The 20061-nt window shown below is 36.9% G+C and overlaps 1 protein-coding gene across 4 annotated transcripts; it reads right to left on the bottom strand.

Moving 5' to 3' along the window:
• Window positions 1-767: 767 nt before the first annotated feature.
• LOC129722306 (dnaJ homolog subfamily C member 5 homolog) lies at window positions 768-18193 on the bottom strand. Of its 4 annotated transcripts, XM_055675651.1 has the most exons (8): window positions 17831-18193; window positions 16747-16885; window positions 16537-16689; window positions 16341-16472; window positions 3393-3458; window positions 2112-2319; window positions 1893-1946; window positions 768-1700 (listed from the first exon to the last, which is right to left on the bottom strand). In XM_055675651.1, exons 1-7 carry the CDS (start codon window positions 17848-17850, stop codon window positions 1939-1941), a joined length of 726 nt encoding a protein of 241 aa, XP_055531626.1. In that variant the 5' UTR covers window positions 17851-18193; the 3' UTR covers window positions 768-1700; window positions 1893-1938. The 4 variants fall into 4 exon arrangements, with proteins under 4 accessions (XP_055531626.1, XP_055531625.1, XP_055531628.1 ...); XM_055675650.1 differs by lacking the exon at window positions 1893-1946; XM_055675653.1 differs by lacking the exon at window positions 3393-3458 and having other exon boundaries at window positions 17831-18192.
• Between the last annotated feature and the right edge of the window lie 1868 nt (window positions 18194-20061).

Genomic DNA, 20061 nt, shown 5'->3' with positions numbered 1-20061 from the left:
TGGGATTTTGAAAATAGAAACTAGGAGTCAGAGCTAGAGTATTGAATCAAATTTATGATGCCAAAAACTTAAAATCGAGTTCCGAATTTCAAGAATCTAAAAAACGAGAAGTTGAAAGCTTGAGAAATCTAACATTTAAATTACCAAACAGTTGTTGAAGAAAAAAAGAAGTCAGAATTACGAAAAATGAAGACATTAGGAAATAGAATGTTTGAAATTAACAGTTAAAAGTCACATAGCATAAACAAAATTTGGAAACGAAGAAGAATAAATATCCAAAATTGATTGAAATCGAAAAGTTGAAAATTCGAATTCGAAAGCAGTGTTGTTAAAAAATAAATAATCAAAATTAAAATACGACGAGTATCGAAATATTGAAAAATGGAAAATTCAATAATCCAGTAATCGAAAAATCGAAGAGCATAAACGTTACAGAATGTTGAAAAGTTCTACAAAAAAGGAAAAATAATATACATCAGAGAATCGAACAGCTCAAGGCACTGTTCGTGTTAATGTTATAAGTCTACAATCTAACACCGCAAAAAATACTCTCGTCAAAGTTCGAAAAAATTGAAGCGAATAACAACCAAGAAGTCGAAAAATCGAGACGTCAATGAGCTAAAATTAAAAATTCGCCAGAAAAGTCAAAAAAAAAAAATTATTAAAAATTATCAAATAATTAAACAGTCGAATAGTTAAAAACTAAATCAAACATTTCGATTAGTTCGGATATGCAACCACGTGATAGAGAAGAAGAAAAAAGTATATTCAGGTTGAGTATAACTGGCGCAATGAAAAATTTATTATCGTAGGTATTTTCCTTTCTCGTTCTCGCATGTGGAATTAATCATCTGCTCTTTTTCGAATATATGATTTTTGTTATATTATAGCTAAACACATAGTGGGTAGCCTCTGAACGGTTTTAATGTTTGTCTACTGTTTTGTTTTATTGTTACATTCTTGCACAGCAAAAACCGCCCAGCCGGAGCTAACCACTTGTCTAAAATTTGCTCTAAATAGAGGTTTTCTGTTTGCTCGAGGAAGAAAAAACTACACAAAAATAACAGATTTACGTTTGGTTTTGTAATATTTTTTGTTTTGCACAAATTTAAACATTTTGCTCGTATGTTTGCAAATCGAAATGGTGTGTAACACGTACATAGTAGATTGAATGAAGGAAAAAACTTTTTTTTCTCTCTGGCAATGCCCGTTGAGGCGTCCTTCTCTGTTTGACCTCACAACAGTGCGTTCTTAATGGGTACTTAACGTGAGAGTTTATTGTAATAATTGTTATAATTGGTTTGTATCCTTTGTTTCTTGGTTTTCCTATCTTCTGTCTGGGATGCCATCCGCACTCAGCATCATGCGTTTGATTAGTTTTGAAGATAGTGTGGAGTGTAGGTATTTGATTTTTTGTCTGCGTCTCTCGTTGATTAGGTAGTTCTAGATATAATTCTGATTTTATTAAATCTTTGTTTTTTTTTTCTCAAATCTGACTTGCAAGGTTACTCTTAAACGTAGCTAAAGTTTTGTTTTGCTTCAATGTGCCACGTTGTCAACAATCCGAACAGCGTGTTTCGTGTATGGGTTGAATGATGCAATTACACTTTTTTATTGTAGTTGATGTTGGTTTTAGTTTGTGATAGATTTCGAAGGATAGAGTTATACTTCAATAAATGGCCTTAACACTTATTTCATACCTGCAACAAGATTGATAAAATACACGCTCAGTCGGGTAAAAACAAGCTCAATGTGAAGTTATACAACTAAAATTATCTGAGGGTACGAAAACAAAAAGCATTGGAAATTTCCTGAGTTGTGTGGCGTTATGGTTTTGAACAGAATCTTAACTGAATAATAAAAAGCCTCGACGGGAAAAGCGATCGAATTACCATGGTTTTCATTTCATCTAAAGCTGACACAAAATCCGGGTTGAATTTAGCGGCCTGTCGTATTGCGTCCAGTTTGAAAGGGTGACATAGAATAATTTTGCGGAGGAACATATTTATTTAACATTCACATTGCGAGAACGATTGAAGCGACCACTTCAATTGATCTTCAGAGATCGACCTTCCACATAAAATAACACCTCATGAGGGGGGTTTATTTACCTGGCGTGTACACTGGCTGGCTACTGGTGTTCAGCCCTGTGCTTTCCGTAGCTGCCGCTGCACCGGTGAACGGATTGGTCGGGTTCGCCGATGGTGGTGGCATCGCGTACACCGGCATGCCGGCTCCCTGCGCTTGTCCAGCCGTTGGCTGAGACGTTACCGGCCCACCAGGACCTCCTCCATTATCTTCCAGATCAGCCAGATCCTCCTGAAAGAGTGAAATTATATTTTACTGACGATTGAAAACGGCAAAACAAACTTTCGTAAAGCTGACTTTCCACTTTTGCTTCTCTACAACACCTCCTACCACCAAAGCTTTTAGCTACAAGCTTTCTAACCTGCAAAACGGGATATTATACATACAAAAAACTAAGCACCTTAAATTTACTGTTTCGTCAAGAAGCTGCCTATTAACTTTTGGTTGCATTGTCAATAATACCTTTCACCAAAATAAGTTGGTCAGCTGAATCCAATTTAATTTCGATTTTCGGGGGGAAACTAAATTCATACAAAAAAAGAACTACTTGCGTCCATGCTTGAAAAACTGTAGATACCGTTGTCTTAGAGTGCAATGCTTCATTATATTCCCTCGAATTCTTCCCATAGTCAATAATAATTAACAACGTAATTAACGTCTACAATACATTTATTTCTAAATCATCATCTTCTGATTGACTTCGTGTCTTCTTTTTAATATAGGTAGTAACGGATCGAAAAATAAGAAACAAAAAACTGTCGCTTCTGTAAGCCTTTTTTAGTCTTCGTCTAATACTGGTTTAAAATCGATCTGATTCGTTCTAAGGAAAGAAACAAAAAGAAAATAATAACATGAATTAGCTAGTTTATAACTTAGTAACTGGTTAGAATAGCATGTGATGAAAAAATGACGTGATTGGAACTGCTTCAATAACTATCGGTACCAGGACTTTTTTAGGTTATTAGTTTTTAATTTATGTCAGTTAACTACCAGTTTCATACAATCTACAATTTTGCAGTTATCGAAGCAGCCGCCGAAGAAAACGCAGTTAGTAAAGAAATGATACACTAATTCGACTACTTTCGAGATGAGACTAAGGGATGCATTGAAATGAACGCGCTTGTATGTGTGTTTGAATGAAACTGCCATGAGGTCCAAAGAACCTGGACTGGCAATGAATGGGTCGGGAAATGAAAAGACAGGAATGTGATGATGGGACTCGAGGTTATGTTGAAATCATACTTTAAGAGACAGTTTTGCGCGTTATGAGAAAGATAAACACGAAATAAAAACACAATACATACTCTTCGCTGCGGCTGATCTGTAACTGTCGCTCCTTCACCTGCGTTGCTACTACTGGCAGCATCTCTCTAAATTAGTATATGTAAGAAAAAAAAAAAATGCAGAAAAAGTGATAGAAACAGAGCAATGGGAATGTTCTTGTTTTGTTGGTTTGGGTTGGCTTGAATGAACAAAGGAATAGCGAGCTCGTGATGGGAATAGTGGCGAGTTAGGGAAATTATAATTTTTAAACCGTGATGATAGCTCGATTCGGTGATGCTTGGTGAAAAAATAAAACGTGCGATGCGTGATGAGATTGCGAAACTTATCTCTGCGTGTCCCTATCGGTTTTCTTGCGTTGGTATTATGAACATCTTTTGCTGCAATCTAATCTAGAGTACTCGATATTTTGTTTGGCGTAGAAAATGATGGTTGTAACCAAGAAGTTAAGCAACAGTTCTTGAAACGTTTGTCAGTAATTTATCCTATTGTGAACCTTTTCAAGGTTGCGAAAATCTTATGTAGAATAGACTTACAATTCATACTCGACAATAAAGATCGAAATCTTGTCACGAATATATCAGCATAGTATATTTGATCACTCGTGTGTTTTCCTCGTAATTGATTGAAATCAGCTGAAAATGAACACAGAACCATCGAAATGATGCCTGGAAATAGCTAATCCATTCTCTGGGTGTAACTCTTGGTGATCCGACATTTTTATTAGTCAAAAACGTAGCTACTACCGTGCTGGATCGAAACCCGTACAGTATCGAAATCCGTACACCTAGATGTTATTCTTCAGTTTTAAGCATTACAAAAGTGAAAATTCATATGATTGTTACATGTACATATCCGTTGAGTTGTTGGCCTTCTGTTAAATTAAACTATGCGCCATTAGGCCATGAAATAAAAATATTAAAAATAAAAAATCAATCGTGTATCGGTTTCAGTTGTCATTTCGTTGTATCGTTAGAGAATTTACTAAGGAAACGTTCTTCAGATAAAAACGATTTTCAAGTGGGATATAAGCGTTTTACTCTGTGAATCTTTTTAAAATTGATGGAAAAGGTAAGTCTTTGTCATTTTCGAGCTGTATATTGTCTAATAAATAGTGTAAGTTGTATTTATTCAACAAAAACTGTGCCGTACGGATTTTGATTCTTGTTATTTGCTTGGATCGAAATCCGTACAGCGTGTGTATCATGCATATATTGTTGAACTTTCTTCTTGTTTTCAGCATATAATGGAAGAAAACAAGTATAAATATACGGCAAACAATTTCGAACGAGCTGTGACTGAGGTGCGCAAGGGAAAGTCGTACCGGGAAGCTTTGAGAGGTTCCGGCGTTCCGGTTACTACGAAACGCTACGAAAATTGCACTATTACAGCTGATATCAAAAATTAGAAAACCGTGTGAAACTTTAGGAGCCAGTTGATCCTCAAAATATACTTATTCGGTAATTTAAAGATAAATTATAAATAAAAGATGTTCATTTTTGTACTTCTTGTTTGATTTATTGTTGTATGGACTTTGATCCAGTCTATATCGCGTGTGTGCGTATTTCGATTCAAAGGTGTACGGGTTTTGATTTAGACAAAAAACTGTGTACGGATTTCGATTCAAAAAATATTCTATTTAAACATGATTTTTTCGAGTTTCGGAGTGATTTTAATCATTTTGCTGGAAAATAGTGATAAAATATAAGTAGACCTATAACTAAACAAGTCAGTTTAAAGCAATATGTGATTTCTTGATTTTATATTGACCGTCGAAGATTATCATGTGCTTAGGTGTACGGATTTCGATCCAGCACGGTACTAGAGACCGAAATGTGGCCTGTATCTTCGTGGTGTCTCTGTTTTAGGATTTGGCGAACGATATTATTAATCATAAACTGCCAGTGTGTTTCAATATTTAGCCTTAAATCAGAGATAAACATTGAGTCCGCAAGTTGCATGCTCAAAATTTTTCGAGGATATGTCACAAGGTAAACAAATTGTCTTTAGTGTGTGAAGAGAATACGAATGAGAATCTTGTATTCACATTAAAGAATTGAACCTTAGAGATTGAAGTAAACACCGTGTGCGAAATTGGGAAATATTTGCTATCAAAAGCTGTAAATTTTCATTACAGTTAGTAAAAGTTTAATAGTGGGAGGGTGGAATCCAAAACACGACCGCATGATAGACGTGGGACTACGTAAATTATTATTCATCAAACTGTTCAGTTATTTAATTTCGTAGGTTCAGATATCGTACGCGGTCCGATCACGACATGAAGCATTATCCTATCCCTTGTTTTGGAAGAAATGGTTAAAATTATGAATTTAACCTTTTAAAATTTTCGTCTTGTCTAGGCTTGTAAATGGTCACGGTAGAACAACTTTTCACTGCGGTAATCATCTTATTTTTCTCCTGGCGGTGGCGAGGCTCGCTGTCTAAATTCTTGTGCAAACATGCCAAACGAGTACTCGCCCCCACAACGTTTTTTTCTCAAGCGAGTTTTGACACTTTTTCTAAAAAAATTACTTAAATCATTGAGATAGTAATAATATTTTTCAACACAAATGTACGCCAAGCGAATGACAGTGTGCATCTCTTTAAAGCGCGAGTGTCAATTGCATTATGTGAGAGACGACGGTTATTCTACATTTACAAACGAGAGCCTACTGCACCGCACACTAGGCAAGCGAAATCAAATGAAAATGTTGACCGTTTATAAGCCTGGTGGTGTGATTTCTGTTATACGACTTCGCGCACGATATAACTAATCATAAATTGCCTGTGTAATAATATTTAGCATATCGCTTGACTGAATCGTGTGTCACCTTAAAATCTGAAGATAAATATGGAGTCCGTAAGTTACAAGCTTGAAGTTTGCGGCTGAGAACTTTGTATTCCCGTTTGCGAATTGTGAGATTGAAGTAAGCATCGTGGACGGAATAGTTAGTTAGTACAAGCAACTAAGTTGGCCGTGCAATTTTCCTCTCCTATTATTACTTTTATGGGTCTTGGTTTACAACAAAAGATCAAAATAATAGTCGCAGTGGTCCAAATTTTACGAAAAAAATGGGTCTTTGTTGTTGAGTTCTTGTGTGAACTACATAGGCTGACCAGACGTACCGTTTTTTCGACCAGTTTTGACCGTCCCGTCTTTCTGCTGTTTGGTACCGTTTTTTACCCCTTGGGTTCAAATAATTTTATGAAATGGAAAATATTCCAGGAATCCGTTAAAGTTACTGAGTACATTTCGTGGCTAACTAGCAGTAACGCACTACTGGAAAGAACATTTTTTATCTTAAACGGTATATGAATTGAATCAAATTCAGAATTGTTGAGACCATAGGAGCCATGGTAATCGTTAGGCAAAATTTCGACCTTTCCTGTGGCAATTTTTACTACGTCCAATAAATAACCCTCTGCTGCGCAGTTTCATTATCAGGTTTTTATTTTTTTTTTTGTTCAGAATGGGGGTCGCATAACAAAAAAAAAAAAATATCTCCCAGATGGTCTCGAGGTACGATGCTGGCCTAACAAGCCAGTCGTCGCAGGTTCGAGTCTCGGCTTGGGAGAGACTGGTAGTGTCAGTAGGATCGTAGCGCTAGCCCCGCAATTGTCCTGTACACTAAACAATCGGCTGCGAAGTCTGTGTATAAAAAACAGAAGGTCAAGTTCCGAATCGGAATGTAATGCTTTGGGGGTCGCATAATATTCCCATCCTGGATGGCTGCTCACTTTAGCCTTGATCTTGGCGCAGGGTCAGTTTATTATCGACTTCTTGGATTTTTTTGTTGAGGCTAAAACGCCACGAGCCCCTGGGTCTGCTTCTGCTGCGATATCCTGCTGGATTCCAATCCAGCGCTTGCTTGCAGACATCGTTTCCGCTGTTTCAAAGTGTGTGGCCGACCCTCTTCCACTTTCGCCTCTGAATTTCTGTTGCTATCGGCTTCTGATGGTACGAATTGTATATCGCAGGTATTGGTTGAGGAAGACCTACAGTTTATGGGTGTTCTCCGTCGACTCACACTACGTCTCGCTGGCGCACGGTGTGTCAAAAGTGCCGGATTATCGTACTTTAATGTACCTCGGATTTTCTTTAACCAAAAGTTAGCTTTGGTCCTAACCTTTCAAAATCAACCGGTTTTTAAAAAATTCATCGGGGGAAATTTGAAAAAAAATAATTTGAATTTTCAGTGTTTTTTCAACCTGAATTTGTCGATTTGATTGGTAATCTATACAAATGGTGTGACATCAACATGTAGAAAATTGAGTTCCGATTCAACTACCTGCGTTCCTTTAATAAAATTTTTTTACTTTTAACCGAATCATTATTATTGCAAGATAATTTATAATTATTACAGTCTCCCCACAATTATGGATCCCTTAAAAAGATGTATGAATTCAAAAAAATCATTTCTGGCCAATTTTATTGTATATAAGTAATCTATAAATGTTTTCAGTTACAAAAATATGTAATCTTTCACTTGATTGAGTATCTGTTTCCATGTTTTATAAATATTTCTCAGAAATTATATTTATTTTATTACAACTCATCAAATACAAAATTATGGATCACTTTTGGGAGCGCTCTAGATTACAATATTATACGCTTATAAAAAACGTATCTATCTTGGGATAAAAACGATGTTTTTTGTGTTCAAAGCTAGCAATTACGTTATGTTTTACTGCAAAAATGCTACATGCCTTCAAACAGGCCGATTTTGTTCATGTGTTTTCTTTATTTTGCACAATCTACCGAAAACAACTAGACGAGCCGTCGTTTGTTTTAACATCGAAATGGTTCGTTGAAATCACTGTTTCACTTGTGTTGTAAATCATAGCAATCACAGATTTTTTCACATGCACTTTGCATGTAACCTTTTTTCCACAAGGTTACTTTGCAGTGAATGAATAACAAAAGCATATAAACCACTAGTATATAAATGTGTTCGGGTTTTTTCGTCATGTTGTTTTCAATACTCGTGTATATATCTAATTTTTTCTTCAACATGTTATCTAAAAATCTACTAGAATAGCTATTCTAAGCTTAAGATTGTGATGAAGTTATTTATTTTGAACGTTATCAGTGTATTTAACATTAAAAATTAGTATAATTTAAAAAAAAAAAAAACGTTAAAAATTCAAATCAATTTTATTTAATTTTCCCCCGATGGATTTTATAAAACCGGTTGATTTTGAAAGGTATGGACCCAAACTAACTTTTGGTGAAAGAAAATCCGAGGTACATCAAAGTACGAGAATCCGGCATTTCGGACACACTGTGTGGCGTATAGCAGCACGGATTTCACATTTAAGTTTCAAATACGGATTTTGGTCCACACGTTGTGTAGACTCGCAAAAGCAGCCCCAGCCTTCTTGATCTTTGCACCCATGTCACTCTTCATATCGCCGTCTGAGCTACCTGGCTGCCGGGATATTGAGAGCTTTCAACTTTCTCCACTACCTGCATTGGTACTATAAAGTTGTGAGGATTGTCCACGGTTACATTCAACGATTAGGTTTTGTTGACGTTGATGTTGAGCCGCCGAGGAACGTACAGCCACATCGTCGAGCTTACTTAGCATGTTTTGACATGCGTTGTGCTAGTGTTGCAACGTCATCAGCCAAATTGAAGGCGTTGAGGTTCGAAACGCGGTCAATTGCACCATGATCTCGTCGATAAAAGTGAGGAATAGTAGCGGAGATAATATAAATTCTTACCTCACACCGGTGAATACCCGAATATGGTCGGACAAGGCACAGGATCATCCGCAACGGAATCTTACTTCCTGCCGTCGGAGAGTTGCGTAGATCTTCTCCTGTATCCGATGACTAGGATAATTTTGCACAGGACTTTGAGAACAATGCACAGTAGCATGATACCCTGCTAACTATCGCATACAGTCAAATCCAGTCGACCGGAAATGTCGCGGTGTCCCAGATATTACAGAAGTGATGCAGTATCTCTGCTGACCCCGGATGCTTCGTTGGATTTCATACATTGGATAACTCTTTCGATCTCATATAGTAGGAGTTAATGCGAGTGATACGTTGCACCCATGGAAAATTCTGCCGAAATGTTGATAGCTGGTCTGCCGTCTAAATTTAAAGAAGCTGTCTGAAAATTTCAACTGGTCAGTGGGCTCTATCGTAGCTGTCCGGTCACGCTTTTTCACAGACATTCTTGGATTTATCCTAACTCCACTCAAGAGTCGTGACATATCGTAGAGGAGGCGAAAATCGTCGGTTGCTGCGGTTCTCTCCTCTTCATCGGCCAGGGAGTCAGCCTGCGCTCGTTTGTCCCGGCTACAAAAGCATTCAACTTCCTTCTCAACAGCCGAATACCGTTGACGGGCTACTCGGGTTTTCGCCCGTTATATCGCGGCTTTTCCTTTGCTCCGCTCCTATATCTTCTGCCAAATTCTATCTGTGATCCACTGTTTCCTCTGGGTGCGCAGCTGACTCAGATTATTCTCGCTAGTCTCGATAAAGCCATTATTGATAGCCTTCATTGTTGCTTAAAGTTGCCACCGTCCGAAATATCCCCTGCTATGATCTTAAATTCGTCAACGAAAGATCTGTTCGCAGTTCGAATCCTCTAGTTCGCAGCTGGAGCTCTTTACACGCAAAACTTTTCCTTATTACTTTAGAAGCAATAGCGCAAAATTACCTTTTAGGTAACAAATCCATTACTTAAAAAGCAACAAAATTCTTCCTTAGTCAAGTAACAACACATACTGTCATATATTTAGCACGTGTTATGAGAGTACGACTATCTAATAATGGTCGTTTCAACCACATGCAACGTTTTTTCTGTCGAAAAATGCTCCCTTTCCACCTCAAGTCAAAAAAAAATCACACACCGTCGCATAAGTTGCACATGTTACAAGTTTTTTCAATCTCCAATTCATCCGGTGGGCGTGTATTAGTTCGCTTGTTGTATGCATACGGAGTAGCGAAAAAATATGACACTCTTGTCATATTTTGTCATATTTGCCAAGCAACATTTTCCCCGTCATAGAGTATGCAAACGTTGATGATTTCAAAGACTTGAAATGCGCCCTAAAATGACATCACGATCTGTAAACTGCGTTAGAGATAAATAAAAACATTCGCTTTCTTGCAAGCTATTTACAGCACATAATCATTGGTTCATGGAAACTCATTTGGACCTGTTTGAATATACAAAACTCGTGCCCATCCAGAACAATATTCGCAACTTCAGACAGTATTACATATTTCCATTTCAAGTAAACACTGGGGGACGAAACGAAAGTGTTTCTAATTGGACATTTGAGGTTGACGGTTGAGATTCTGATTATGTGTGGATGAAGGGAGACAAAAATGAACCAGATCGTTGCATCAATACAAATGCAGCGAGTGACGTCTTGCCAACACATGCATTGCGGTGCTTGGCTGTATGTTCTCCTGCAGAAACACATACAAGCGTGTGGCCGTCATAATTTTTATTACTTTTTGTTTGTTACTTTTTGTGTATAATGCGCAGTCATAAGACACAAAAAGTAATAAAAAATTGCCCAAAAGTAATAAAATATTCCCCGTTTGCGTTGGGTGTACCGGCGCTGAATCCGCGCGATGCGAAAGCGGATCTTGCCAATCAGGAGGTGATGATCAGAGGCGATGCCGGCGCTACGTTTATTCCGAACATTAAGAAGGCTCCGTCTCCATTTTCGGCTAATGCAGATGTGGCTGATCTGATTCTTGGTTTGTCACTCACGGGATATCCACGTGCATTGGTCGACATTTTGGTCGATGGTAGAAGATTGAACCCCCGTCGTTGTCGTTGTTGCCACAGAGCTTTTCAATAAGTTCGCTGTTCTCGCTCATTCCTCTGAGTCCATGACTTCCCATGACGCGCTCATGGTCTGTGTTATTGGAGTCGATCTTCACATTGAAATCGCCTTTTGGAACCTTATCGGCGATGGCATTTAGTTGACTATAAATGTTCCTGTAGCTCGGCAGTATCGGTTGGCGCATAACATTGGATTATGGTTAGGTTTCGAATCCGTGTTCTGATTCTGGCCACGATTATTCTTGCGTGAAATGCAGAACACTCGTATGTCAGAATAGAACGACGGCAGGTTGTGATGTCCAAAGTCCAACGCCAACGACCTTCGCTCAGTCCCAGAATTTCGAGCATCGACCAATGAAAAAATGTTTGTATATTTCGCTTTAGTTAATAACACTGTGCTACAGCGATTTAGAACTTCTGAGGTGACCTAGTGTAGGTTGTAGGTCTTGTTGAGTGTAACATTCGCTCATACTAGAAATTTTCCAAACACCCCCAAAATCTGAAGTTATGGTCAAAATAAGGTTTTTTGGAGCTCAGTGCATACAATTTTTTTTTAACTCAGTCATTTCTCAACCGATTTTCAATATTGAGGCAGTTTTGGAAAGAAGATAAACAGAGCCTTAAAAATATTTACTAGTTCGTACTAAAATCTCTAAAACATGTTGAGTTATTTGAGTTTAAATATAATTTTTCAGTTTTTTCCACACAATTTTTCAATTTAATTTAAAATTGCCACCTGTTTTTGTGAGAAAGATACTACAAATACACTAAACTTTTGAAATTATATTCAATAACGAATCAAACAAAAGTGGTTTTGTGAAAATCGGTGAATATTTGACCAAGTTATATATTTTTTAAGAAAACCAGAATTTTTGGCTTCTATCCCACAATTATTTCGCGGTGCTACAAATGGTGAAAAAACACAAGAACTTCTGAAGTGACCTACCGTAGGTTGTAGGTCTTGTTGAGTGTAACATTCGCTCATACTAGAAATTTTCCAAACACCTCCAAAATCTAAAGTTATGGTCAAAATACGGTTTTTTGGACCTCAGGGCACACATTTATTTTAACTCAATCATTTCTCAACCGATTTTTAATATTTAGGCAGCTTTGGAAAGAAGATAAACAGAGCTTTCAAAACATCTACAGGTTTGTACTAATATAACTGAAACATGTTGAGTTATTTGAGTTAAAATATAATTTTTGAGACTTTTACATGCTATTTTATACTTATATTTATATTAGTTATGTTGAAATAACTTGAAATTTGCCACCAATTTTTGTGAGAAAGATACTACAAATACAATAAAATTTTGAAATAATATTCAATGACGAATCAATCAAAAGTGGTTTTGTGAAAATCGGTGAATATTTGGCTGAGTTATAGGTTTTTTAAGAAAACCAGATTTTTTGGCATCTAACGCACAATTGTTTCACGGTGCTACAAATGGTAAAAAATACAAGAGCTTTTGATGTGACCTAGTGTGGGTAATAGCTCTAGTCAAGTGTTAATAGCGCGCATACTTAAAGTTTCAAATTCCCCTAAAATTTGAAGTTATGATCAAAACCCAGTTCTTAGACCTCACATTAAAAAATTGTGTGAAAAAATCTAAAAAATTATATTCAAACTCAAATTACTCAACATGTTTTAGTGATATTAGTACAAACCAGTAAATATGGTTTGAAAGCTCTGTTTACCTTCTTTCAAAAACTGCCTGAATATTGAAAATCGGTTGAGAAATGACTGAGTTAAAAAAAAAGTGTGCCCTGAGGTCCAAAAAACCGTATTTTGACCATAACTTCAGATTTTGGGGGTGTTTGGATAATTTCTAGCATGAGCGAATGTTACACTCAACAAGACCTACAACCTACACTAGGTCACTTCAGAAGTTCTTGTGTTTTTTCACCATTTGTAGCACCGCGAAATAATTGTGGGATAGAAGCCAAAAATTCTGGTTTTCTTAAAAAATATATAACTCAGCCAAGTATTCACCGATTTCCACAAAACCACTTTTTTTTGTTTCGTCAATGAATATAATTTCAAAAGTTTAGTGTATTTGTAGTATCTTTCTCACAAAAACAGGTGGCAAATTTCAAATTAAATTGAAAAATTGCACGAAAAAATCTAAAAAATTATATTTAAACTCAAATAACTCAACATGTTTTAATGATATTAGTACAAACCAGTAAATCTTTTGAAAGCTCTACTCATTTTCTTTCCAAAACTGCCTAAATATTGAAAATCGGTTGAGAAATGACTGAGTTAAAAAAATTGTATGCACTGAGGTCCAAAAAACCGTATTTTGACCATAACTACAGATTTTGGGGGTGTTTAGAAAATTTCTAGTAGGAGCGAATGTTACACTCAACAAGACCTACAACCTACACTAGGTAGCTTCAGAAGTTCTTGCATTTTTTTTTTAATTTGTATCACAGTGTAATAGTTTCCAAAAATCGGTCTTCGTTTTTTGTCCCCATTTGTCCCGTTTTGGCCCTGAAAAAATTTGGCCAGCCTGAAACTACAAGTTTATTCTAAAACAAACAAAACAAGCTTGAGCTTGAGCTGGAACGATCACACATTTCGTAGTTGCTTCTCCGTGATGAATCTAAGCTAGTGAAGTATGACAAAGAACTACCGTAAGATGACTAATTTGGGATTAATTTAACATTTTCGTAATTGTTAGTAAATTCCGCTTTGTATAGATCGATAACTGCGCCGGCTACGCCCTTGCGGTCGGATGGAGGAAAAAAAAAAGAAGTGTTACAAGTGTCGTTGTTACCAGAGACTGAGTTTACCTCTGTGTCTCAAACGACTGTTACAGAAAGGAAGGCTACTTCGTCACCGAGGTTAGTGACGGATATTTTCATAATTTTATCCTTAATTCTTCTCCCAGATGATCCTAGCAAGCCAGTCGTCGTAGGTTCAAATCTCGGCTCGGGAGACACTGTTAGTGTCAGTAGGATCGTAGGGCCTAGCCACGCAATTGTCCTGTATACTAAACAGTTGACCGCGAAGTCTGTGCATAAATAAACAGAAAATCAAGTTCTGAATCGGAATGTAGCACCAAGCTTTGCCTTGACTCTTTTTTTTCTTATAAGACTCTCCAAATCTTCTTTACCGAGTCTCGTTAGTTATCCTGCCAAGTACCGGCAATTATAATTGCCTGGAAAAGTATTCATTCTCAACTGTGTATAACTTAAATTTATTGAAAAATATAAAATAAGTTTCACAAGCATAAGCAAGTTGAAAGTTTGACCATGGTTAACATTTTTCCAAGACATTTATACAGCTTTGAGTGTGAACACTGTTTTGCGGCGCTTTACATACTTTTCGCGTCTTTTGCTTTAGTTGCGTTTACTGCATAATCTCGAGGGATTAGTATACACTAAGGTCGCTTTTTACGCGGATTTCGGAATATACGCGGTTTTTTACGAGGATTCCAGAATTTATGCGGTTTTTTACGCGAATTCCGGAGTTTACGCGGTATTTTTTTCTTACGCGGATTCCGAAATTTACGCGGTATTTTTGTCTTACGCGGATTTCGGAAGTTCTTCACTCGAAATGCGGAATTTACGCGGGTTTTTTACGCGGATTCCGGAATTTACGCGGTTTTATCCCCCGCGTAAAAAGCGACTTTAGTGTATAACATTTGACTTATACCATAGAATTTATCTAGATAACGTTTCTAAAACTTCGGTTCAGTCTTTGTGTATCTGTTCAAACTGTTATAAATGGCACTTAAGAGTAATTTTCATTAGCTATGATTAACAGAAATTTAATCTTAAATAATCTCCGCAACAGGCTAGCAATACATATACACTAAGGTCGCTTTTACGCGGGTTTTTTACGCAGCTTTTTACGCGGATTCCGGAATATACGCAGTTTTTTTACGCGGATTCCGGAATTTACGCGGTATTTTTTTTTGCGCGGCTTTCGGTTTCCCGTCACTCGGAATGCAGAATTAACGCTGTTTCTTACGCCGATTCCGGAATTTACGCAGTTTTTTAACGCAGATTCCGGAATTTACGCGTTTTTTTAACGCGGGTTTTAGAATTTACGCGGTTTTTTAGTGTATGTATAAAAGTTTTAGTTTTGTCAAATACTGCACAAATTGAGCGTACACATTTCGAAGATTCCAAGATCAACTAGGCAAAATCAGCATTTTAACCCTCTAGTGCCCAGTGCCGCCTTTAGACGGTCTTCAGTTAAACCTCTAAAAAGCTTCATTAAATACTGTGTATCACTCCTAAGATCCGGAGCATTTCGGCGCAGTTAGTGTAAGATTACTTTTCAGAACAAGTTACGGCCATTTTTCTTTTTATATTAAAATTTCGTGAATGCCTAAACATTTGTGCATAATTGGGCAAATTAGAACTCTTACGAGTCACATCCAGAAAGTTAGCATCTTTGTTGAAAGTTCTATATAAAAGCTTACTGAATGAAAAAGAAACACATCAACTCGCCAAAAAATAATTGTTTTTCAGCCAGTGACACAAGTAAACAAAGACTAATAAGTAAACAAAGACTAATATGTAATCACTTTGTATGTAAAACTTGTTTTGAGATTAACAGAATAAATCCCACGTTTTTTGCAGTGTAGAAAATAACCCCAAAAAGCCCAGTAATGCTCGTTTGAAACCATTTATTCGGCGTGTGACCAAAGAAAAGTATTAAAACAAGTTAATGTTTCACGTGATGAAAAGTGAAGGTAACGAATCGATATTCATAATACCAAAGCAGAAAATTTGAGGATAACTGTTGTATAATTATAAATAATTTTTCTAGCCTTAGAAAAATCCCTTATTATCTACGGCTACGCGATCCTAATTACACTAAGGTGATTCTGAAGGCGCAAATTTTGTACACTAAATGCGAACAAAAAAATCAAAAAACCTACTCTTTTTGCCAAGGAAAAATTTACACCATCAAATCACACCCAAATTAAAACAAAAAAACCGCGCCGTTCCACTACAAGGTCAACCTTAGCCCGACTGCGGAGAATGTTGTTCTAACCCTAGCAAAATCCACAGTAAGCAACGCCTAGCGTGAGAAAGCTTATCGCAAGCTTCAAGTCGATATCGGCACGCTTCATCCATTCAACAGTTTCGATGAAGAAAAAAAGAGAAACAAAGTTCACATCACTGCGGTACTCACGTGTAGATGATGGTAATCGCTGGTATTGTCATTCGCCGGAGGTTTGTACTTGCCACAGCAGAAGTTACAGCAACAGCAGCAGCAGCAGCAACAATAGCAGCCGGTTATGCATCCACAAATCAGGAAGATGGCCTGAAATGGGGAAGATGCTGTGATGAGTATACGACACGGTTTAGAACGAAAAAAAGCACACAACCTTGCACGTAGGCGACGTGACCATGAAGTACGCGTTGACATTCTCCTCACCGAATTGTTCGGCGATGTACAGCCCAAGCGAGCCGTAGTTGTCATAGATGTTCCTTTTGGTCAGGTCACTGAGGATGGAATGCGCTCGATTCACTTCTTTAAACTGTAACAATTATGCTATTGAGACACTTGGTGGAATCACTAGCTAGAAACATAATACCTTCTCTGAAGCATCTGGATTGTTAGGGTTCTTGTCTGGGTGATATTTCAAAGCCAGCTTCCGGTATGTCTTTTTGATTTCATCAGCTGTAGCTGTCTTTGGTAAACCGAGGGTTTGATACAGCGTATCTCCGGAAGTACTGTGAAATAAAGTGAATTAAAGCTGGTATACTTTGATTTTAAGTGCAATTTAGATGTATTTTATCGATTAACAATTAGTCACCGATAAAAAAAATTACTGCAACTCCCGAAAAATATAACTCGTTTGCCTTATCAGCGACTGGAGGTTATACTTCAATTAGTTCGCTACCGCTGTGTCAATTAAATTTCCATAATTGACACAGACGACTTAAATCTCTATGAATAGATGTCACTTATTAAATCTAGGACAGGACAAGATTTTTCAGGTCATGTGTCGTCTAGTGTACATATAGTACAGTGAGATTATTGTATTATGAACAACTAAGCAGTTGAATTTACTACCAGGTTAGGAATAACAAGAGAGGGAGAGTAAGGATGACAGGCTCTCTTTACGAATTTTGTGTACGATAGCCAATGGGATAATATTTATATATTTGCATTTGCCTTCATTTTGTTTAAAATAAAAATCAGATTCTTATAGTTGTCTCAATCAATTCATATTTGATCTTAGTTGTTTAATTCGTCATCGAACGTTTCGGTTAGGTAAAGTAACAGGACACACCATTTTGTGATCTCGCGAAATCATTTTATCAGTCATTTGTCCGTAGGAGTAAGCAAAAATTCCAGCAGTTTTTGCCTGCAGCTTGCAAAAACTTACAAATAAAAACGGGAAAACTTTCTCGGCTGAACCTTTCGCTAAAGTACGATTGTTTGTATTTTCTGCTGATACAGCTGGAGATGCAAAAGAAAAAAAAAACAAACGTGTCAGTCGGCAAGTGAATCACTCGACATATTTTTTCCGTCACGGCTTTACTGCTGCCGCCTGCCTCTGTGCAAACGAGTTGCAGGAAATCGATTTTTCCAATTGCTTTTCATTTCACATCTTGTCTGCCAGCAAGAATCTTACAGCGCGTTTATCAGCCCTTTCTGCTCGAGTTACTTACGATAATTTCCTTTTATCCATGGTATTTTATTATATTTTGCTGTAAGGAATCAGTTCCTCGTCACTGCCCTTGGCAAATTTGAATATGTCCGAGTGCGAGGTAAAAAAAATCGGCTTCTCAGCTACACTGCGTCTTGTTAAAACACTCTGGTTTTCATTGACGGTAGGGGTACACACTACAGGCTAAGCGATAAAACTAGCACTAATCTTTAATTCGTTGTCCAGTTATAGTACTTCTCAAGCAATTTTACTATGCTTTTTTCAATGATCTCGCGAATTTTCAACGTTTTAACACACTCCTTCACTTTTTCACAGCTGCTATACACTCACGCTCCGCCACACCAACTGCGGCTGCGAAAAAAGTAATGAAAATTTTCTTTTTTTGCTGCTCCTGTTGCTGTCATTTGGTGGCATTGTTGCCAGTGTGCAGGAAAACTGTGTGATTTTGTGTCGCAAAGATCTGAAAACGGCGTATTAACCAAGGTGATTTATTCGTTTTCAATAGGGGGTTTTAATTTACAAAATTAGCAGCCTTTTCTTACATTAATTGATGACCGACCTTTCAATAAGCACTACGCAGTTTTTCCCTGATTTTGAAATTAAAAATACATGTTTTGAAATTTTCACTAAAGCAAGGTTTACAGTTCCAAGCGAAGTGAAAAATTTGACATGTAAAATAGCTTAAATTTTCGCTAGCAAAACCTGTCGTGCAAAATCGCTTAAGAAACACACAGATATTTCACCAGCCTGCAGTTTACAGTTTATGCAAAGCGAAATTCATAAGTTTACACTTCGAGCGAAGTGAAAATTGGCCGGAACTGACAGAATATAAGTGCGTTAGAATGTCAAGTTTTTGCTATCCAACAAACAATTTTATTGTATAACAGCTTAATTAACTGTTGTTCATCTGAAATTCACCTAATAGTAGCTTAACAAGCTACAAAAAACAAAATTTTTCGGTGGGTAGCTGCTTCTTTTTTTTCAATAGAATGTGCGTGCGTGAAAAAAGTAAGCCCAAGTGAAATAGATGCTATCCACAACACAACCTTCGATTTCGCTGAAAAAAATTTGTTTACAGTCCAAAGCGAAGTGCAATTTTTGCAGATTGATTCCTGTTTTTCGTCTTTTCCGGTGTTCCTCAGGACATGCAATTTGCGATCTCTGCTGTTCATATTATTCTTCAACGACATCATCCTGCTGCTTGAAGTCGACTGCAAATTAGTGTATGCTGATGATTCAAAGTTTTATGTAGTAGATAAATCTGTTGGTTGGTTGCGAATGTTTACAAGCGCTGTTGAATACGTTTGTTGATTGGTGTCGACGAAATAGGTTTGTCCTTAGTGTTTCTAAATGTCAAGTTATGACCTTTCACCGAAAAAGTAGTTTTCAGTTACCGAATTGATAAGTTACCGAAAAAATAACCTCAAAAAACCTTAAAAGTTGTTGTAATTGTACATAGTTACACTATAACTTAACTATGTTTTTCATTGTAAATACATAAACTTTACATTAAATGTCAGTGTCCAAAACAATAATAAATATTGTTTTTGCCATTTTATCATGAAAAATGGCGGTTTTTATGTATCTTAACCTAGGGACTAGACACCTTTATTTTCATGAAAAATATTTCGCTAATATTACACGATATTGGTTGATATATTTTGATATTTATCGTTTATCTGTCAATTGACATCCTCCAACAATAATGTAACGCTTGGTGTAACGGCAATGGGCTATGATACAGATAGAGGGGTGCCCGAAAATGGAACGGTAAATACTCTTTAATATTGAATATTGAAAATATTTCGCAATATATCAACAGTGTTTTACCACTAGATCTTAACAGCATTTTTTCAAGCATTTTTCCCATACATTCAGAAATCACTGACAATGTTTTCCATGGTAAAATTATTGTCGGTGGTAGATTCAACAACAAAAAACGTTGTTAAAACATGGTATTGACAAAAAATGTTTGCAAGCTTACAGTGAAAATACCATATTTTTTATGGTTACAATAAAAAACATTGTTTATTTACTGTTCTCACTGCAAAATACATCGTAAATTTTTTTTCGGGAAGTCAATGACCTCGATGTCCTACTTGATGCTAAGCTCACTTTCAAACAGCATCGCCCGGCTGTCATTTTAAAAGCTTCACGTCTACCTGGGTTTATTACAAAAACTGCTCGAGACTTAATAAATCCTCACTGTTTAAAATGCTTCATTGCCCCTGA

Source organism: Wyeomyia smithii, chromosome 2 (assembly GCF_029784165.1).
Source record: "Wyeomyia smithii strain HCP4-BCI-WySm-NY-G18 chromosome 2, ASM2978416v1, whole genome shotgun sequence".
In the NCBI taxonomy this organism is placed as follows: Eukaryota; Metazoa; Arthropoda; class Insecta; order Diptera; family Culicidae; genus Wyeomyia; species Wyeomyia smithii.
The sequence above is the reverse complement of the archived record's forward strand: the minus strand, read 5'-3'. Positions and strand labels throughout refer to the sequence as shown.

Coding starts and splice junctions, on each gene's coding strand:
- LOC129722306 (XM_055675650.1), bottom strand. CDS start 17,850: ATGGATAAAAGGAAATTATC. Junction 16,690..16,746: donor ATCCAGATGCTTCAGAGAAG/GTATTATGTTTC, acceptor TAATTGTTACAG/TTTAAAGAAGTGAATCGAGC. Junction 3,459..16,340: donor GCGATTACCATCATCTACAC/GTGAGTACCGCA, acceptor ATACTAATTTAG/AGAGATGCTGCCAGTAGTAG.